The 19,347-nt window shown below is 54.2% G+C and overlaps 8 protein-coding genes across 8 annotated transcripts; 5 read left to right on the plus strand and 3 right to left on the minus strand.

Annotated features, from left to right (window-relative positions):
* The first annotated feature begins 524 nt into the window (after window positions 1-524).
* BU25DRAFT_203254 (longevity assurance proteins LAG1/LAC1) lies at window positions 525-2,775 on the plus strand. The gene is made up of 4 exons (XM_033701120.1): window positions 525-1,134; window positions 1,195-1,508; window positions 1,564-1,851; window positions 1,900-2,775. The coding sequence occupies exons 1-4, from the start codon at window positions 957-959 to the stop codon at window positions 2,581-2,583; spliced, it is 1,464 nt and encodes a 487-aa protein (XP_033557101.1). The 5' UTR covers window positions 525-956; the 3' UTR covers window positions 2,584-2,775.
* Window positions 2,703-4,474, minus strand: BU25DRAFT_377003 (WD40 repeat-like protein). Its single transcript, XM_033704126.1, has 4 exons — window positions 4,147-4,474; window positions 4,059-4,097; window positions 3,913-4,010; window positions 2,703-3,852 (listed from the first exon to the last, which is right to left on the minus strand). The coding sequence occupies exons 1-4, from the start codon at window positions 4,253-4,255 to the stop codon at window positions 2,968-2,970; spliced, it is 1,131 nt and encodes a 376-aa protein (XP_033557102.1). The 5' UTR covers window positions 4,256-4,474; the 3' UTR covers window positions 2,703-2,967.
* Window positions 4,475-5,152: 678 nt separating this feature from the next.
* Window positions 5,153-7,152, plus strand: BU25DRAFT_414899 (Septin). The gene is made up of 7 exons (XM_033707408.1): window positions 5,153-5,295; window positions 5,410-5,488; window positions 5,549-5,665; window positions 5,731-5,812; window positions 5,865-6,002; window positions 6,056-6,523; window positions 6,571-7,152. Exons 1-7 carry the CDS (start codon window positions 5,287-5,289, stop codon window positions 6,800-6,802), a joined length of 1,125 nt encoding a protein of 374 aa, XP_033557103.1. The 5' UTR covers window positions 5,153-5,286; the 3' UTR covers window positions 6,803-7,152.
* A 613-nt stretch (window positions 7,153-7,765) lies between these two features.
* Window positions 7,766-8,598, minus strand: BU25DRAFT_414901 (uncharacterized protein). Its single transcript, XM_033707409.1, has one exon. The coding sequence runs from the start codon at window positions 8,544-8,546 to the stop codon at window positions 8,088-8,090; it is 459 nt and encodes a 152-aa protein (XP_033557104.1). The 5' UTR covers window positions 8,547-8,598; the 3' UTR covers window positions 7,766-8,087.
* A 1,503-nt stretch (window positions 8,599-10,101) lies between these two features.
* On the plus strand, window positions 10,102-12,096 carry BU25DRAFT_494762 (uncharacterized protein; the record flags this gene model as incomplete). Its single annotated transcript, XM_033711798.1, has 13 exons — window positions 10,102-10,131; window positions 10,187-10,204; window positions 10,266-10,278; window positions 10,386-10,401; window positions 10,453-10,463; window positions 10,510-10,572; window positions 10,626-10,660; window positions 10,708-10,793; window positions 10,840-10,930; window positions 10,985-11,114; window positions 11,163-11,219; window positions 11,268-11,316; window positions 11,364-12,096. 13 exons carry the CDS (start codon window positions 10,102-10,104, stop codon window positions 11,713-11,715), a joined length of 951 nt encoding a protein of 316 aa, XP_033557105.1. The 3' UTR covers window positions 11,716-12,096.
* On the minus strand, window positions 11,968-13,184 carry BU25DRAFT_414904 (meiotically up-regulated gene 182 protein). The gene is made up of 3 exons (XM_033707410.1): window positions 12,963-13,184; window positions 12,638-12,907; window positions 11,968-12,584 (listed from the first exon to the last, which is right to left on the minus strand). The coding sequence occupies exons 1-3, from the start codon at window positions 12,972-12,974 to the stop codon at window positions 12,156-12,158; spliced, it is 711 nt and encodes a 236-aa protein (XP_033557106.1). The 5' UTR covers window positions 12,975-13,184; the 3' UTR covers window positions 11,968-12,155.
* Window positions 13,185-13,297: 113 nt separating this feature from the next.
* BU25DRAFT_414905 (ribosomal protein S16) lies at window positions 13,298-14,197 on the plus strand. The gene is made up of 2 exons (XM_033707411.1): window positions 13,298-13,589; window positions 13,741-14,197. Exons 1-2 carry the CDS (start codon window positions 13,329-13,331, stop codon window positions 13,888-13,890), a joined length of 411 nt encoding a protein of 136 aa, XP_033557107.1. The 5' UTR covers window positions 13,298-13,328; the 3' UTR covers window positions 13,891-14,197.
* A 491-nt stretch (window positions 14,198-14,688) lies between these two features.
* On the plus strand, window positions 14,689-19,017 carry BU25DRAFT_351285 (glycoside hydrolase family 76 protein; the record flags this gene model as incomplete). Its single annotated transcript, XM_033703353.1, has 5 exons — window positions 14,689-16,181; window positions 16,248-16,527; window positions 17,575-17,838; window positions 17,889-18,371; window positions 18,421-19,017. 5 exons carry the CDS (start codon window positions 14,689-14,691, stop codon window positions 19,015-19,017), a joined length of 3,117 nt encoding a protein of 1,038 aa, XP_033557108.1.
* Window positions 19,018-19,347: the final 330 nt, after the last annotated feature.

Raw genomic sequence — 19,347 nt, forward strand, 5'->3', positions numbered from 1 at the left:
CATCGCACATGCATTCACAGACAGCCTCGCGACCTGGATGGTTCATCCGTGCGCCGGCGGGGTAGGACTGGAGCCGGCATTGACAATGCATGGGTGCATTATTGGCTGGCAGGCGAGGCTGGCGGACCCTGGGAGATTTCCGTCGGAAGCCTTGGCACGACAAGTGAAAGGGGACGATCAGACCAGAAGGGCATGCTGCAGCGAGACTTGCAAGGGCTGAGACGGACAGGTGATAAGTTCTGCTATGTATGTGCAGATCAAAACAATCGCCACCTCCTTTTCCCAACAGCCCACTCGTGAGGCTTGCAATTGCTGTTCCTCAGCTCTCCCATGATCCCCTTGAGCTAGCAAATTCAAGCGAGCGCCGATTTGTACCCGCAAAGATTTTAGCGTTCTCCACGAGTGCAACAGGTAGCTAGCTTCCGCGACACTTGTCCAGAATTTCGGCGGCTTCTAGGTGTTCTGAAGATATGCACTCCTTCGCACCTTGGGAATTGTAGTATCTGATACACAATCGTTGTGCAATCTGCCAGAATCAGGAGAGTGGGATCCGCCGCGCTTGCCTATCACGTCTTGAACCTTGAACATCTTCCTGGGCCCACACCGCTCAACCGCCGAAACACCTCGACCACAACCCCCGCCGGCTGTGGACTGCACTCCCACAGCGCCTGCGATATCCCTTGCTACTGCCAAACGACCCAATGCTTGCCCATTGCTAAGAACCACGGAGAAACCCAGCCGCTCGCTACAACACACAATTGCAGGTACCACGCCAACTTCTTGGACCACGTACGCAGTGCTGGCGCGAGACGAGCACCCAATTGCACTTTACAGCGCCGACGTCGCCCTATTTCAGTAGCCTCGAGAAGTTTCGCCCTTCCTTTGAGCATATCAATCGCAATTGAAGCGCACACTTACCGCTCTTGCATCCTTGGCTTTCGGACCTGTAGCCCGGCATGGCAACCAAGACAACGCTGCAGAACGGCAGCGTCACCGCCAATGATGCGCACAAAGCACAGCTGCACGACCAGAAAGTAGCGGTTGCCCCGAAACGACGGAAGGCCTCCCCCAAGAAAGTCGAAGATGAGGGGCTGATGGCAACGCTGTGCATGTTGATCTGCGATCACCAGATTGGTACGCCCACAAACCGAAGCCAGGATCTCTCTATGCAACATGCTAATAATGAGATTGCAGGCATCTCAGTGAACCTCCTTTCGCTCCTCTTCCTGACGCACATCTTCTTCCCTCGCGCGCGAGATCGAACCACCAAGTTCTTCCACATGTCCTACTACAACCCCGAGACCAACATGTACGGGTGTGGCACTGATGATCTGCCCTACGTGATATTTTGGACTGTGGCTTTCACAGGTCTCCGAGTCGCGGTCATGGACTACATGCTGGACCCACTGGCCAGGTTAGGAGGTATCAGGACGAAGAAAGGCCTTGACAGGTTCAAGGAGCAAGCGTGGCTGATTGTCTACTACACCATATCGTGGTCGCTGGGCATGGTATGTTCAAAACGCAAGCAGCGCAAATGGCGACAAAGTGGCTAACATTCAGTAGTACATCATGTACCACTCCGACTTCTGGCTGAACCTCCACGGCATCTGGGAAGGCTGGCCCTTCCGCGAGGTCGACGGTCTCTTCAAGTGGTACTACCTTGTGCAGTGGGGCTTCTGGATCCAGCAGATCCTTGTTGTCAACATTGAGGAGAAACGCAAGGACTACACGCAGATGCTCACGCACCACGTCTTCACGACCGCGCTCATGTTTCTCTCCTATGGCTACTACCACATGCGCGTCGGCACTGTCATCCTGTGCATCATGGACTTCGTCGACATCATCCTCCCTGTAAGCGCAAAGCAGCAGTGACATTATAACGTTAGCTAACCACCTCAGACCGCCAAACTCCTCAAGTACATGGGCTACACCACCGCCTGCGACATTGCTTTCGGCGCCTTCGTCATCTCCTGGGTCATCACCCGCCATGTCTTCTACATGATGGTCTGCTGGTCCATTTATGCCTTCGCCCCCGTCGACATGGCTCCCGGTTGCTACTACTCCAAGGATGCCAACAACGCCTTTGTTCCCATGTCCAACACCACCGAGTTCGACCGCCTCGGCGGCAACGCGCCCTGGAGCAATCTTCTAAAAGCATACACCGACCAGAACGGCCCCATTTGCTGGAACCCAAACCTACGCTATTATTTCCTCGCGCTCCTCCTCGCACTGCAAGTCTTCTGCCTCATCTGGTTCGGCACAATCGCGAAGGTCGTGTATAAGGTACTCAAGGGTAACACTGCGGAAGATCTCCGCTCTGACGACGAGGGCGACGACGAGGAGATCGAGGACGAGAAGACAAACACGATCTTGAACATGGCAACGACATGCACAGAGAGTGGAATGAGCCACCTGCTGGAGGAAGAGGTCGGTGTCGACGCGCTCACATTCGCACGGATGAACGGTGCGAGCCAGCGTCGTCAGGCGAGACGTGAGAACTCAAGGGCAAGCGGAATCAGCATACCCGGTCATGGCGACCACAAGGAGTTGCTCGGGCGCATTGGGTGCGATAAGCCCTCATAGGGCTAGGGCTGCTGCTGCTATAGTGTTTTGTGATATCGGGTATCATTCTTCAACGACCCAAAAGTTTGTGGGCATCGCGGCGTTCTTGGAGGTCCTCGCAAGAGGAGGAATACTTCTCTGTCTATTTGTACAACTGGATTGGGACGAAGGATATGCATACCCTAGAAGCATAGATTGCTCTTCATCTCATCTCCTTAAACGGCACATGCTGCATCCTCTGTGATGGTGACTTCGACTATGTATACAAATGTACCAAACGCCATGTTTGGGTATCTCAACGCCAGCAGATCTCTTCCGACGCCTACAGACCTACAGAAATGCAAATACGCACTAACACAGCAACCAACCGTCATACTCTATCATAACAAACGGAGACTCTGGCTTCTAGTCAAGATACCGTCTCCACCCCTCCCTCCACACCGCCCTCTTCCCCGCCTCATCAAACCCCACAACAAACTTCTCCCACCGCGCATCCTGCCCCGCCCCCAGCACCAGCACCGTCGAGTCATCCAACCACCCGAGCAACCCCTTCGTCGGTCTTCCCCCTGGTACTCCTGGTATCCCAGCCTGCAGCGTGGCTGAGCGGGCCGCGGGCCCGAAACTTGCGGGCTCGTTGCCCATTTCGAATTTCGCGCTGCAGTTCGAGTATGTGTCGCTGAACTGGCGTGGGAGCAGGGGCAGTTTGGAGAGGAGTTTCCATTTGTGGTCGTCTGCGGCCGCCCGTGTGGTGTGCGATTGTTGAGACGGGGAGGGTAGGTCGAAGATGTGCAGTGTGGATTTGTCGCTTGTCACGGACAGCGTGGTGCCTGAGGGGCTGAAGGCGAGTGACAGGATGATGGCGGAATCGACGCCCCGACGCAGTTCGGAGAGTTTGGTGCACGATGGGAAGCTCCAGAGCCGGATTAGGGTGCCGGCTTCGCTGGCGGTGGCGACGGCTGTGTCATCGGCGGAGAGTGCGAGGGCGCGCAGGGGAGACTCGTGAGCGGGGATTATACTCACGTTGTGTGTGGTTAGATCGAAGAGTTTGACCTGCCCGACTGCGCGGCCGGGGAAGGCTATGATGTTCTTCCCTAGCTCGCATAGGCCGAAGGGATTGTTGACGGTCTCGTAGTCTGCGACTTTCTCCGGTGGCATTTTCATGCGGTAGATGCCGACTTTGTTAAGCAGGACGACAATCAAATGCGTTTGTGATATGCGGACGCGCTGGACGGGGGTTTTGAACTCGAGCGAGGTGGAGATTTGCTGCGTTGCGTCGTTCCAGATTTGCACCTGGTAGATCATGTCAGTATGCGAGATGATTTGCCAGCTGAAAGAGTCCTCGGGACAGACCTTGTTCTGCGGGAACTTGGGCTGCTTCCCTCCTCCGACGAAGGCGATGTAGCGCGTGGTGCCGAGCATTTCTGCGCAGCCGATGCCGCCGCCGACCTCTGCTTGGTGTTAGGAATGGGGAGATGAGATGAGCAGAAGGAATGTACCCCGCGCAGTTTTCTGGTCGCCAGTTCTGGACGAGAATACTGTGCGACTTAGTTAGTGCTCAGGTGAGTATGTCCTGTAGGCGCATACCGCGAAAGCCTGATTCCAGTCCTACCGAGAAGCAGGAATTGTCTGCGTTGAAGGAGGCAGAGAGGGCGAAAGGGCCCTTGTCCGAGCCTAAGACCGGTCGAGTGTTCATGTCGCCGTCCTGAAGAAAACGGGTTGTGGTGTAGAGTAGTGTGAGGTATCAGATGTTGGACGCAGAACGGTCAAGGCAGCGATCGAACATGGAGCGGCCTGTCAAACGGCACTGTGAGTTCTGCTGTGGGGTATCGCGGCATGCTAGACGAGGCCTCAGCTTCGACTGAGAGGGATATCAGTGAAGCACGATGTGGTCGGGTGAAGGTGGAGTTTGCCATTCAGGGTTCAGAGCTTCGACGTCAGCCGTCCACGCCGTCCAAGCTCCCTGATCTGCGGGGCTAGTCGCAGAAGGCTGGACGGTGCACGTGAAACAATTCAACATCTGATGCACATTGCATTTCTCTCTGGCTGGTAAGAGCAGATTGCTGCCTCGAGACTGAACCGCCAACTTTGCAAGCCGTCCTAAATCAGTCGTGAAGCAGGGCTAACGCCTCTGGTGACCACGGGCACATCCACCTTGGAAGGGTGCGGAGGTCCGGCCAAACACCGCAGTCCTGAAGTGGAGATGTGTGATACCATGACTGCACCCTTTACTACACCTTCAGATGTGATGATCTCGGTGCTGTGTGAAATGGCTGTGGTCAGAAACTTGGGATGGACGATGAGGTCGAATAATGGTCGATCAGAACTCCATTCCCCCCGCTGTTTCTGAGTCAAGCAGCAGACAGGGAACAGCGAGGCTTTGCACAGCCCTGCAGGCTCTCAAGAGCATAACTGTAAAGCTGTGAACCGGTGCACGATGATTCTGATTGTCGAGTGTTTGCTGTCGTGGTGCATCCTTCCCAAATTGGCCAGCGCGCCGCCAAGCCAGGAGACGACGACCGGGGTCGCGGCCGCTAGCGAGCCCCTTTGCATTGCGCAGGGAGCTGCTGCCAACGTCTCCAAAATATCTCGACGACACCTCCGCAACACCATTGACAGCCGCGCGCCCGTCTCACCACCCCTCCCGTCTCATCCTCTCGCCTGCAGCTGCCTTGCTCCAGGCCACGACCCGCAACTATATACCACACGCACCGCTCAGAGCCAGAGATGTCTTCAGTACGACCGCCCCCGAGACCATCTCCCTCTCCCTGCGGCCCACTATGCCCCAGCAACGCCCGCCACAACCACATTGGGCCTTGAACGCCTCCACTGACGCTGACGCTGCAACAGATGCTCAAGACCAGGAGGAAGAAGAATGTCAAGAAGGGTATCCAGTTCTGCCTGATGGTGTGCGGCGCCTCGGGTACCGGTACGCTACCACGACTTCGACTGGGACACCAATGCACATACTAATTGATGCCATCCACAGGCCGCACAACATTCGTCAACACTCTCTGCGGCAAGCCGGTTCTCGAGCACAAGGAGTCGGACGACCCCAGCACCGCCCACGTCGAGGAGGGCGTCAAGATCCAGCCCGTCACAGTCGGTGCGTCTCCCCAGCCAACAATTGCAGTGCCTGTGAAGTCGAGCATAGCTGACACGCAACATCAGAACTCGACGAGGAGGGCACGCGTATCTCGCTGACCGTCGTCGACACCCCCGGTTTCGGCGACCAGATCGACAACGAGGCCAGGTAGGCATTGTCACGTTCGTACCGATGGTCACACCAGCTCATGTCCACGCAGCTTCGGAGAGATCGTCGGCTACCTCGAGCGTCAATACGATGACATTCTCGCAGAGGAATCGCGTATTAAGCGTAACCCCCGATTCCGCGACAACCGTGTGCACGTTCTGCTGTACTTCATCACACCTACCGGCCATGGGTATGTCACCATTCACCATTCACGTGTGCCTTGAGTGATACTGACGGACACAGTCTCCGTGAACTCGACATTGAGCTCATGAAGCGCCTCTCGCCCCGTGTCAACGTCATCCCAGTCATTGGCAAGGCCGATTCGCTCACACCCGCCGAACTCGCCGAGTCGAAGAAGCTTGTCATGGAGGACATTGAGCACTACCGCATCCCCGTCTACAACTTCCCTTACGACATCGAGGAGGACGACGAAGACACAGTCGAGGAAAACGCCGAGCTCCGTGGACTCATGCCCTTTGCTATAGTAGGATCCGAGGATGTTGTTGAGGTCAACGGCCGACGTGTGCGAGCCCGCCAGTACCCATGGGGTATCGTTGAAGTCGACAACCCCCGCCACTCAGACTTCTTGGCTGTTCGCAGCGCACTGCTCCACAGCCATTTGGCTGATCTTAAGGAAATCACACACGACTTCCTGTACGAGAACTACCGTACCGAGAAGCTCAGCAAGAGTGTCGAGGGTGGTGCTGAAGCGTACGTACTTACTCAACCCTTGCTTGTCGCCACTAACAATGTTACAGCGGCTCGTCGATGAACCCAGAAGACCTTGCCAGCCAGTCCGTGCGCCTCAAGGAGGAGCAGCTGCGACGCGAGGAGGAGAAGCTCCGCGAGATCGAGGTCAAGGTACAGCGCGAGATTAACGAGAAGCGACAAGAACTCTTGGCTCGCGAAAGCCAGCTCAAGGAGATCGAAGCGCGCATGCACAGGGAGCAGAGCGGGCACCTGCAAGACAACGAGCCAGAGGAGGCATAAGCCGAATCACCCAACATATACTTGTAATATTCGGGCTGACATTCGGGCTGACATTCGGGCTCAGGCTTTGCCTTGAGAGGCCAGGCTGTGTGAGTAGCGTGTTTCCATTCGATACAACACTGGGCGGACCTAAACCTATTTATTGCAGTACTAGGCGTTTGTATTGAAGGGCGTGCGCACTGCAGATGCTCAAGGTCGAGGCCAGGGACGTTGGGATTCTGTTCTTCTCACCCCAGGCGGTGTTGCATACCGTCTCGATATGACGCTACTTCTCTTATGTTTCTTCAAAACTTCGATACTTATTCCCCCGCCTTTTGGTTTTCATGTAGGAGATAGTAATCCACCTTTATAATTACTCAGATGGTTGGACGTCTACTTGTATCAATGAGGAATGAACTGTGGCAGCCTCAACGCGTGCGCCGTCAAAGTCACGAACGTGCCTTCCCGTGGTCAAGCTGTTCGTCAAGCTCTTTGACCACGAACACTGTTCTGTTCACTCTACGGCTGGACTGCATGATCATGACGCTCACGTTCTGCAGCTCTCTCATGCTACACCTGTATCACACTGCCCATCAGAACACCATCACAATGTTCTGCAGCATCAACCTGTCATGGTTCATCATGACGCAGCCGTCACTATCCTACCGACGGACACAGCTCCCTCCCATATCAACCAACCAGATCAGGCATATGTTGTCGACGTTTGATTACACTCAAGCCGCTTGACCAACAGGTATACAATATTCCCAGCTTCTCTCATCCGACATCAACTTTGACTTCTCACCGCGGCTGCCGCTGATCGGGAAGGCTTAAAGGATGAGCTGCAGTCAGCACAATCTGCCACTCCAGATGTGCAGTCGCGAGACGATCGGCTACGCTTTTAGTGGTTGCATGCATCGCACGAACCAGTTTTCACCTCTTGCGGCCTGAATACGGAGAGATTGATGGCTCTTCCTCAGAATGTCTCCATCCACACCGCATTCCTGCCCAACGACCCATCGAATCTGTCCTCGTTAGCCTATGACCCCTGCACGATCAGACAGAACGACAACTCCTACAACCACCGAACAAAGCGGCATGTCAACTTCCGGTCCGTGGTGTAGGCTCTCAAAGGTCGGCTTGCCGAAGCAAATCAACGCATGACTGTCATCATCCGGGCCGTTCCTCCAAAGTTCGATATTCTTCGGAATCTGAAGATGCGCTCGACTACCGCAAGCATGTATTGCCTGCGTTAAGAATGCGGTGCGATGCACACAGTGGGCCCGTCGAAGTGAACGGTTGTTGTTCAGAGTGGTACAAATGGAATACACCAGAAGCCCAATCTGGACGAGCGAAACGCCAGGATGTCAACCTTTTCAGAAATCCACTCGTTCCCATCCGAGAAATCCCACCCGAAGAAACGCTCAATACGAGGGCTGCGTCGATTAATAACACGCGGCCTTGGGCCTGCAGCAATACCACAGCCCTGGAAGCACGTTCTTGGAACGAAGTTTCCCTTGTCGTGACACGCTCCAGGGACGCACCTCGGTAAAGCGTGACGCCGATACAAACATCTCGTAGCGGCAACAGCGGCTAGAAGACAGACGAATCGAAGAGACATCGTTCTGTCTGCACATACTCGTGAGCCTGCGGACATCAGCGCAATGTATCCCCCTACACGAGAGTAAGCAACGCATGGAGAACTCAAGGTGTTGCAAATCGTGAACCCTGATTCGTCAATCGGTCTTTCGGCTGCATCATGCATATCCAGGTCCCACCTCTTTCAACGGCACGACGCCTCATCACTTCGATCCGTGTTTTCGGAACTTTACAATTTTTCGCGCTTTGCGCGGTTACAAAAGAAATCAAAGATCGGGCAGCTAGGACCCTGAAGATCTCGTAGCACCAGCTGAAGCGTAAGCTAGGACTTAGCCACTCAGCACGACCAGGCCGCCAGTCCGCTAGAGGGAAAACTTTATCTCGACCCAAGCAGATCCCTAAACATTGCGAAGCCTAGACCTCGTTGCCTGCTTTGCTCCACTCTAGCTGTACGTCGTCTGCATCATCACAACGACTTTCAACCGATCGCGGTTGACAAACAACCCCAATGTGGTGCCATGGTTCGAAGGTTGCTGCAAACCGCTGCAAGCCCGTAGGATCCAGGAACCGCCAGACTAATTAGAGCGGCGCGCTCAGATGGGGAAGATCGCAGAGCCTCCTGCTAACCATACCCGAGGGGACATCATCTGACATTCGTTCGAATGCCAGACCCGGCTCAATCGCGGGAATACCGTCACAACTCGGGAGGCCTATCGCTTTGGTTTGGAGCTGCCAAGTGATGCGTGTCTGTAATGTACACTTGGACGCAACCTGTACTTGAGCGGCCATTGCTCCGTCTGAAGCAGTTTGCAACGCCACACGGCATCTCACAATTCCCACCCTGGAGGTACTCAATGCGCGAAGATGTCCTCAAGCCATGTTGCAGGGGTGTTCATTGACTGCAAGCAGACCTTGCCACATCCAAATGCGCATTGTCTCTGCAGTTGACGAACGCACACGGCCGGTAGCCGCGGTCGCTTCGACCAATGCAGGGACTCCCCACCCACAACAGGGCCCTTGGCCTTCATCGTTACCAGCAGCAACACCACCAAGATCAAAGACAGATATCCTTAGCCCTGTCAAACCGGATGAGGAAGTGCGAGAGGCGATCTGGACTCGCCAATCGGAGTGCGGATCGACTGGGGAATAAACAGACCCCTGCACGCTACCTCAAGCCACTTACCACTTACCGAAGTTCAACGCTTCCTGCGATCACTTTGACTCCAGCGCGGATGCAGGGGCAGATGTTCCCCGGTCACTGAACTACTCTAGCGTGTACCTAAAAGCTCACCTAGGTTCCATCTTCGAACCGCCTCCACTGTTCCTGCACGCGACTGCGGCGGCAGAGCTAGTAAAAGGTCCTCTGACAGCTCGTCATCAAGAAGCATTTGCCCTTTCACAGCCAGCCCGGTGCCACAATTGCCGTTACCAGTGATGTTTGCGTATATAGTCCTTTATTTGCAGGGACAGGCTGGCTCCTGCCTGCTGCTGCCTGCCCCTGTCGTTGGTACCTTCCTTAGTTTTGCTTTCGCTTGATTCTACAACTCGCGGCCGCGACAGAGAACTGCATCATCATCGTGGCGCACCTTCCTACAGCCTAACAGTCATCACTTCTCTTTCACCTCATCGTCCCAGTATTCCCCACACTATTGCTTTACAGCCTCCCCTCTTGGCCTGTGGGTGCAGCTCTCTGTGCTCGTCTCGTCAGCCGTAGTATAAGTATGGACAGGCCACAGGTATCGATACCGCCCGTGAGTGCCCCTCTGACATTTCAGGACGTTTCATTGAACTAACATGTCACTGTAGGCTGCGGACGTGCTTGGAGTAAGTTGCATCATTGTAAAAGACAGAAAACACCCTACTAATGTACGGTTACAATTGATAGACGATCGGAACTGGTACGTGATTTGGCACTTCCTATCTCATTGTTTGCTGATGACCACACAGTGTATGCATCACCCCTCAATTCTCTGTAGTGAAACCACTAACAATGCTTCTTTTTCAGTTGCTGGTGTGTTCAGGTAAGCTATGCCATCTTACGCGTACAGTGCCACCATCGCTGACCATGACAGATCATCCCACAGTACGTCACCCCATACATTCGACGAATCATTTTCTTACAAACCCAGGATATGGCACAACTACCGGCGAAAGAGCACCGAAGGCTTGCCTGGATCGATGCTTATCCTTTGGTCAATATGCAAGTCAACAAACCCTTGAATATGATTCAAGCTGACTTGATTAGGTGGTGTGCCCTTTGGAGTTTACGCGATCGTCCAGGTATGGCTTTTCGTCAATGTAATCAGATCACGACTAATCACAAGCAGAACTTCAGCTTCGCCCTCAAGTTTCAGCCTCAAGCGTTCGCCGGCCTCACACTGATCTCATGGGGACAGACACTCTACTATCACAAGTAAGTTCAAGAGTCTGCCTCACGTTCAATCGTTGACTATCTGCAGCAAGTGGAAAGCATGGACTGCTACCGTAGCTACCATACTTCTTGCGACGAGTTTTGCAGTCATGGAGGTGATCCTTATCTTTACCCTTCAAGTGAGTGACCGTCCTGACTGTCCGCTACTTGCATTGCTAAACTGCCATATCCAGGGACCTTATGATCGCGGTGTCGAGTGGCCGATGATGCTTATGGCAATCTCAGCCACACTCATCCAGATCGCTGGGTTAATACCACCATACTTCGAACTCGCAAAGCGCAATGGACGGGTCATTGGCATTGGTACGCACGACGATGGTGCAGATAAGAAACCTCTGCTAACAATTACAGACTTCTGGTTCCTGCTCATCGACTACGCTGGAGCATTCTTTTCGCTCATGGCTCTTGGTTGGTCCACTTTGCTCATATGCAAACCCTATCGCTAACCGCGTCCAGTTGCGCAGCAATGGTTCGATGCCCTTGGTGGTAGCCTGTACATCGCATGGTAGGGCACCTTTCGATAAAAATGCAGCTCTAGCTGACCATCTGCAGCATGTTACTCGAGACCGGCATCTTTGCGTCTCAGGCGGTCTGGCTGTGGCGTGTTCGACACATCCGCAAAGAAGCAAAGAAAGCGGGCAAGACCTACGATGAGTACGTTGCTGAAAACCCCTCGAAAAAGATTCCTCGATCTGAGTCGTCCGAAACGGTTGTCGATGTCGAAGCATGCCACGAACCTAAAAGCCAGGACACGGTGACGGAAAAGACCAACACAGAGTCGAAGAAGAAGCAAGACATGGCTTCTGAAGCGAAGGTCGCAACGAAAGCTCCAGCATATAAGCATGGCTTTCTGCAGAAGTGGAGGAACCTGGTGCTCAGACCAGTCCCCGATCCTCAGTCGTGATCGTCTGCTTCTTTTCCCCTGATTTTGAGCGTTGCCCAACGGGCTCTACGAGTTAGGCTTCTCGTTCCGGCAGCACGTGTGAATCATGATTTCCACTTCAAAAGTGTCATTAGCGTGGGCGGATACTTATTTTTGAAGCCTATTGGCTTTCACCAAAAGTCGGATCAACCAGAACTATCGGAAGGTCGTACGAGGTCCTCAGGCTCTCGGTGGTGGTATATATCTCACCTCTCCGGACTGCAGTACAAGAATACTGCACCCTGCCAAAAGCTCATTTATCCATAGATGGTCCATTCATATCACAGTCTACCTGGTGGCTCGCAATGAAAATGCACTTTGACTCAGGTGTGATTGTGTCGAACATTGAAACCATTGATAGGCTTCAGCGTTTCCGCACTCACTTCGTGGTAATCAAATCCAAGTATTGTCGTTGTCGGTATTCACAGCTTCTCACTCTCAACAGGTACCTCAACCACCTGATCCAATCCCTCATACTTCGGAACATCCAGCCCATACTTCTCCGCCATCGCCGGACTCAAGAACCTTCCTCCCAAGAAATGTCGCCCCTTGAACCACTTGACCAGCGGCTTGGCCGCCGTCAAGCTGATGAGAGCTGGCGGCATGAACCCTTTTCCGGGTCCATCTTCCCTCGGCCCGTCCTCAATGTCCCATGACGACGGGGCGTCGACGGCGAGAACAGGGATCTTGGTTGATGCTAAGGCCTCTATTACCTTGGGGAAGGGCTCACGGACTTCGCCAGAGAAGGAAAATCCGAAGATGGCGTCGATGATGTGGTCGGTTTGTTGCAATGCGCCAGTGAAGTCTTCTGTGAAGGGGACCTTTAAGTCTTCCAGTTGCTTCTTCAGGCGCTGCGAAAGGTCAGCACCCAAACACCATATTAAGTGACAATGTCGGAGCTTACCTGGTACAGTTCGTTCTTGCTCTGCTTCGGGTAGTAGATGGTTGGTTGGTAGCCGTAGTGGAACAGGTGACGCGCTGCTACGAGGCCGTCGCCGCCGTTGTTGCCGGGGCCGCAGGCGACGAGGATTCGAGGCCCTTTGGCGACAGGGTGCAGTTTGAAGAGCGCTTGTGAGACGCTCAGGCCGGCGAGTTCCATTAGTTGATCGATGGAAAATGCGCCGGTGGACATCAGCTCTTGGTCGAGCGCTGCGGCGCTTTTGGCGGATAGTGTCTGAGTTGGGTACCGGTGTGAGCAATGCAGTCCGACTGAATGTATAGAAACGTACCCGTAATGCCATTGTGAGGAGTCAGACGGTTTGGTGGATTAAGTGCGCGAAGATTGGAAGCTGCGAGAGTTGTAGAGCGAGAAGTACGATTACATCACTCCTCAAGTGAGGAGATGGATGGTCAACATGGCGAGATGGCAGTCGCGACACAACGCAGGCCACAGCACACCAGCTATAGGCAGCGCGTACAAAGAATGACTCGTGATTGCAATACGATTCTACTGCAACGTCGATACATGCCCTAGTGGCCGGTCGATGAATTGTAGCATCACGTGCCTGGCAGAACGTCGGTACAAATAATCTCGAACTCTCATCGTCACAACGTCCGCACCACGGCATCACCGCATCGCACCCCACACCCTCGCAATGGTCCTACGCATCCGCCTCTCCCGCTTCGGCAAGAAGCACGCGCCCTTCTACAACATTGTCCTCACGCACGCCCGCACAGCGCGCAACTCGCGGCCCCTCGAAGTCCTCGGCACATACAACCCCATCCCGCAGCCGCCGCGGCCAGGCGACACACATGGACGACCGTGGAAGGACATCAAGCTGGACATGAGCAGGGCGAGGTACTGGGTTGGTGTTGGTGCGCAGCCGAGTGACACTGCGTGGAGGTTGTTGAGCATGGTATGTTGGACTTTTCTTTGAGCGTGGAGGGATGAGAGAGCTTTGTCAGCATAAGAAGGGAAGCGTGAAAGGACGGTGATTGAAACGGTGTTTGTGCAAGGGCATAACAAGGCGCAGTTGCATGAAGGTAATAAACTGACAACTTTCGCAGGTTGGCATTCTCGAACCGCAGTATCGCATCTCGAAGATCCAGGGACAGGTCACCAAGGCAGATTCGGCGGCCAAGTCGCTAATACCGGAGACACCTATTACTCCTCCTGCAGAGGCCGAAGTCACACAAGAGCAGAAGGTCGAGGCATAAGCGCATGCATCGAACAGCAGGTTCCTGGAAACGAATATTGGAGGGCTACGCCTGCCATAAGGGAGGGCACTTGTTCCAGCGGTAGTGTTGGAGTATCGTGGAACACCATGTTTGCAGTGGAGTGCGTCAGGAATTGAACAGGGGGACGCCTGCAGCAAAAGAGCACTTTTACGGGGGAATTCAAGAGAGGTGCATCAATGGGCGTTATTTGGCATACCGGCAAAGATGTAGACGTTGTACCATATACCTTTGCATTGGAAGAGGATCTTGTACATTCTGTAAGAATAAGAAGCTAAGGGACACATCCACACCAACTCGCAGGCCACTGGACATGTTCCGTTCTGCCTGTGAAGCGCATGCCAGATCAAGAGAACCTTTCTTCCTAGAGTACAGTATGCGACGACAAGCACCAAGAAAAGTCCGAACTCCAACGCCCACGTCCAAATGGGGTTGTTAAATGGAGGTTGATGTACCTTTGTACCTCCCGCGTTCAGCTAGCGCACCCTTCCCCGCAACCGCGGCTGACGCTTTGCTTCGGGTTTATTCCGCGATGCCAACCCCAGCTTTCACGACGTGACATTCTTGTGCGTTATTGAGCCGCTGCATAACCGAAATGCAAGGTCCGTGAAATTTGGTTCTCGTCGCTGCAGCTTCGCGAGATCCTCAAAATCCTCAAAATCTTCAACTGTTGTCCTGTTCTGTTACCTGCCTGTCGTTTCGTTGTGGTACGCGTTGCGCGCTCAGTTAGCTAGGGACCAACAATCGTAAGCTAACAGAGCGCAGGGCGGATCTGAAAGCATGGCCTCCAAAGTACCGTCGCGGGAAGCTCTGACGCTGCTCAAGCACTCCATTCGCCCTGCGGTAGCTCTCCGTTCGCAGGCACAATCGCGTCTGAATTCTTCCGCGGGTGCTTCGCTGCGTCCACAAGCTCAAGCTCAAGCTCAAGCTCACCCATCGCGGCAAACAGCACGGGGCACTGCAACTTTCACGCACTCCCACCATGCCGAAGCCGTGTCCGTCATTCCCACATTGGTGGACCCCAATTCGGCAGATTTCAAAGAGAACAGGCGCGAGATGGAGGAAGTCACCGAGAAGTTGAACAACCTGCACTCCAAGATCGCGCAGGGCGGGCCGCAGAAAGCAAGAGACAAGCACCTCCAGCGCGGCAAAATGCTCGTCAGACATCGCATCACGGCATTGATCGACCCAGGAACACCCTTCTTGGAGCTGAGCCAGATGGCAGGTCATGAAGTCTACCCTGACGAAGACACACCTGCGGCTGGCATCGTTACCGGCATTGGAACAGTCAATGGCGTTCAGTGCATGGTTGTCGCTAACGACAGCACCGTCAAGGGAGGAACATATTACCCGCTTACCGTCAAGAAGCACCTCCGAGCTCAGGCGATTGCGCAGGAGAACCGACTACCCTGCATCTACCTCGTCGACTCTGGCGGCGCCAATCTGCCCCACCAAGCTGATGTCTTCCCGGACGTTAACCACTTTGGCCGCATCTTCTACAACCAGGCACGCATGTCTGGCATGGGCATCCCCCAGATCAGTGTCGTGATGGGACCCTGCACGGCTGGTGGTGCATACATCCCCAGCATGAGCGACGAGAGCATCATCGTCGAAAACCAAGGTCACATCTTCCTAGCCGGCCCCCCACTCGTCAAGGCAGCAACTGGCGAGGTCGTCTCAGCGGAAGATCTTGGTGGCGGTAAGCTGCACAGCGAAATCTCTGGTGTGACAGACTACCTAGCAGTCGACGATGCCCACGCCCTCGTCCTGGCTCGAAGAAGCATCGGCAACCTCAACTGGCACCGCAACCAGACCGTCTCCGTGAAGCCGACCTTCAAGGAGCCACTGTACGACCCCAAGGAGCTGAACGGCATTGTAGGCACCAACCTGCGAAAGCAGATCCCTATCCACGAAGTTATCGCGCGCATCGTAGACGGCTCATCGTTCTCCGAGTTCAAGCCTCTGTATGGGTCCACCCTCGTCACCGGCTTCGCTACTATCTACGGACACCCCGTCGGTATTGTAGCCAACAATGGCATCCTTTTCAGCGAGAGCTCACTCAAAGGCGCGCATTTCGTACAGCTATGCGGCAAGCGCCAGATCCCGTTAATCTTTCTACAACACATCTCTGGTTTCATGGTCGGCCAGGACGCCGAGAAGGGCGGCATTGCAAAGAACGGCGCCAAGCTTGTCACAGCTGTCAGCTGCGTTGACGTGCCCAAGTTCACAGTGGTCGTTGGATCGAGTGCTGGCGCCGGTAACTATGGAATGTGGTAAGTTCACCTCTCACACCCTACTTTTACCTTTCAGAGAGGAACCCAGACTGACATCATCCACAGCGGCCGTGCCTACTCGCCCCGTCTCCTCTTCACTTGGCCTAACGCAAAGACATCCATCATGGGCGCCGAACAGCTCTCCTCCGTCATGGCCGCAGTCGGCAAGTCAGACCCAAAGCTCCGGAGCCGCATTGAGCATGAGAGTGAGGCTACATTTGGATCGGCGAGGCTGTGGGATGATGGGATCATCCCTCCCGAGCACACAAGGAGAGTGCTCGGTATGGGATTGCAGATGGCATGTGGCGGACAGAACACCGGTGTTGAGAAGGATAGCAAGTGGGGAGTGTTCAGAATGTAAACCACGCGGTATAGATACTTTCCATTTTTGAGCTCGCGTGTGGATGCTTTCACCACTGAGCGAAAACGAGATGTTGCTGTTTGGAGCTGCATGGATTTTGGTAGAGCGCGCAGTGTAGAAATCATACACGGTGCTAAAAATAGCATCAGGGCCTGAGCTGCCCTCCAATCTCCACCCCAGTTTTGCGCAACACACCATCCTTGCAGGTGCCTTGGCACAAAGAAGATCAAGCTTTCCGCTGATGGGGCCCCTGAGCTCACAAGCTCCACTCAAGCCTCTCGCGTGCTCAACATCTCTGCCGTTCACGCACCTTGTTCTTCTTGCCCTTGCGACAGTGGAAGCTGCAACGCTGAACAACATGACGCGCACTCCAATCTGTGCGGTAGGCGAGGGTTGTCATGATGTATGCACCGGTCAGCAATGGCGGAAGCATGAGCCGTTCAGGATCCCCGCTTTTCCGCAACGGTGCGATATTAGGATCGTAGGGCTGTGTGAGTGGACAGGCGTTCATTGGTGACTACCCTGCAACCAATGACGAGCAGATGAACGTTCAGGTGAGTACCGAACACGAGCTGTTAGCTGCTCAACCCTGCGTGGAACACTTCGGGACACCTTTGTGTGGTACGAGGTAGGGTCGTAAATTACCGAATACGCCTTCGCTGATGGGCTTGAATGCGGAGCTTGCAGCCCATTCCTTACTTGCGCATCCGGCAGCAGGGTGATCTACACAGCCTTTGCAGTCTTCTCGTGCGGCTGGTTTTCTTGTCTCTCCTCACACACTCTCTCACGCTGTTTCGTCTCCCGCTTTCTAGCCTACGTCATTCCGCTTGAGTGGTTTCGTTGGTTTTGTTCAAGTTGTCCACAAGCGCATTCACATGTTCGCTTCGAGATGAGGTGGTTCAGCGCTGCGCGAGCGCTAGCGGCGCTCAGTCTGCTCTCTCCAACCGTTGTGCGACCACATGTCAATGCGATTGACTTGGATCCCACACAACCGGGTATGTTCTCTCTGCGACCTCATCACGGTACAGGAAGGGCTTATGCGCAAACACAGACTCGATCAAAGATGCATCATCAAAGATTGCGAAAGAGCTGGTCGCGCAGTATGCGAGTAAAGACAACAACGGCGTGCATGTCCTCGGTGGCTATCCAGGAGTCCTGTACCCGCCATACTACTGGTGGTTAGCCGGTGCTATGTTCGGGACATTGTTGGATTATTGGCGGTATACCGGTGACGACCAGTATAACGACATGATGCGCGAAGGCATGATACATCAGTTCGGAGAGAAGCTGGATCTGGTAGGCTTCCACACGAGAATATTTCAAGCTTACAGTTTTAACACCCACAGATGCCAAACAATCAGTCGAAGAACGAAGGAAACGATGATCAAGTCTTCTGGGCCTTCACCATGATGTCGGCTGCAGAGTACAACTTCCCTGCACCTCCCGACGACAAGCCAGGTTGGCTCGCAATGGTACAATCCGTATTCAACCAATTTGTCAAGCGCTATACCAAAGAAGTCGAAGACGGCAACTGCAAAGGTGGAATGCGCTGGCAGATCTACCCCTGGCTAAACGGATGGACATACAAAAACACAGCCTCGAACGGCGGACTCTTCCACCTCGGCGCTCGACTAGCCATGTTCACGCAAAACGACACTTACGCCGAGTGGGCTGAGAAAGCATACGACTGGATGAACGACAGCGCATTACTGGACGACGATGGCACGGTCAACGACGGCATGAGTATGACTACCACTCCGCCGTGCAAAGAAGCAGACAGAACACCCTGGACATACAACTACGGCATTATGATTGCCGGGGCCGCATATGTAAGACACATCCCATACTTCACTTCTCACCATCACTAACAAACCCCAGATGTACAACTACACCAACGGCGCAGAAAAGTGGCGTTCCGCAATCGAACGCCACCTGAACAAAACCGACCAATTTTTCCCGGAGTACTACAAAGGCGTTATGACGGAGATTTGCGAAGCAAAAGAACTCTGCGACACGGACCAAGAATCCTTCAAAGCGTACCTGGCGCGCTGGCTAGGCGTGTGCATACAAATGGCGCCCTGGACACACGACATCATTATGCCGCGACTACACACTTCTGCAAAGGCGGCGGCACAGACGTGCGTTGGCGCGAGCCAGCACGGCGCGGGCAATTATGCATGCGGGATGCGCTGGTGGTGGAATGGATTCGACGGCATCCAAGGTGTCGGGCAGCAGATGACTGCTCTAAACGTTATCTCGGTGTTGAACGTTGACAGAGTGGCGCCGCCGTATACGAGCAAGACGGGTGGTGAGAGCAAGGGCGATCCCGGGTTGGGGACGGGCAGTGTGGACGACAGTATTCCGCAGCTGCACACAGAGCCTATGACCACGGCGGACAAAGCGGGCGCGTCGATATTGACGATTCTGGTTGTGGCGTTTGTGTTTGGGGGTGCTTGGTGGATTTGCATTGAATGAGGAAGGATGAGCGGATGGTATGTATACCAACGGTGAACTAGCATCCAGCGAGGCTAGTGGAGTTCAGGCGTTTTAACATGGTTCCAGGCCACGAAGGCTTGTATATACGCTGTCCATACATGAATCCTATAACGTCCACACATCTGCTCGAATCAGATAGATTTCCCTCTTTCGAAAAAGCCTCGGCTCCATGGAGCCGCGGGGCAATATTGACCGACCTCGGACGCGTTCCATACGAATTCCGACAAGAACAACATACACAATCACATCTTTAGATTGTGAAACCAGAATCAGGTTCGATATAGCGATCTCGGCCAGCATTTGAAATAC

The sequence above is a fragment of the Macroventuria anomochaeta genome, assembly GCF_010093625.1.
Source record: "Macroventuria anomochaeta strain CBS 525.71 unplaced genomic scaffold BU25scaffold_41, whole genome shotgun sequence".
Taxonomy (NCBI): domain Eukaryota; kingdom Fungi; phylum Ascomycota; class Dothideomycetes; order Pleosporales; family Didymellaceae; genus Macroventuria; species Macroventuria anomochaeta.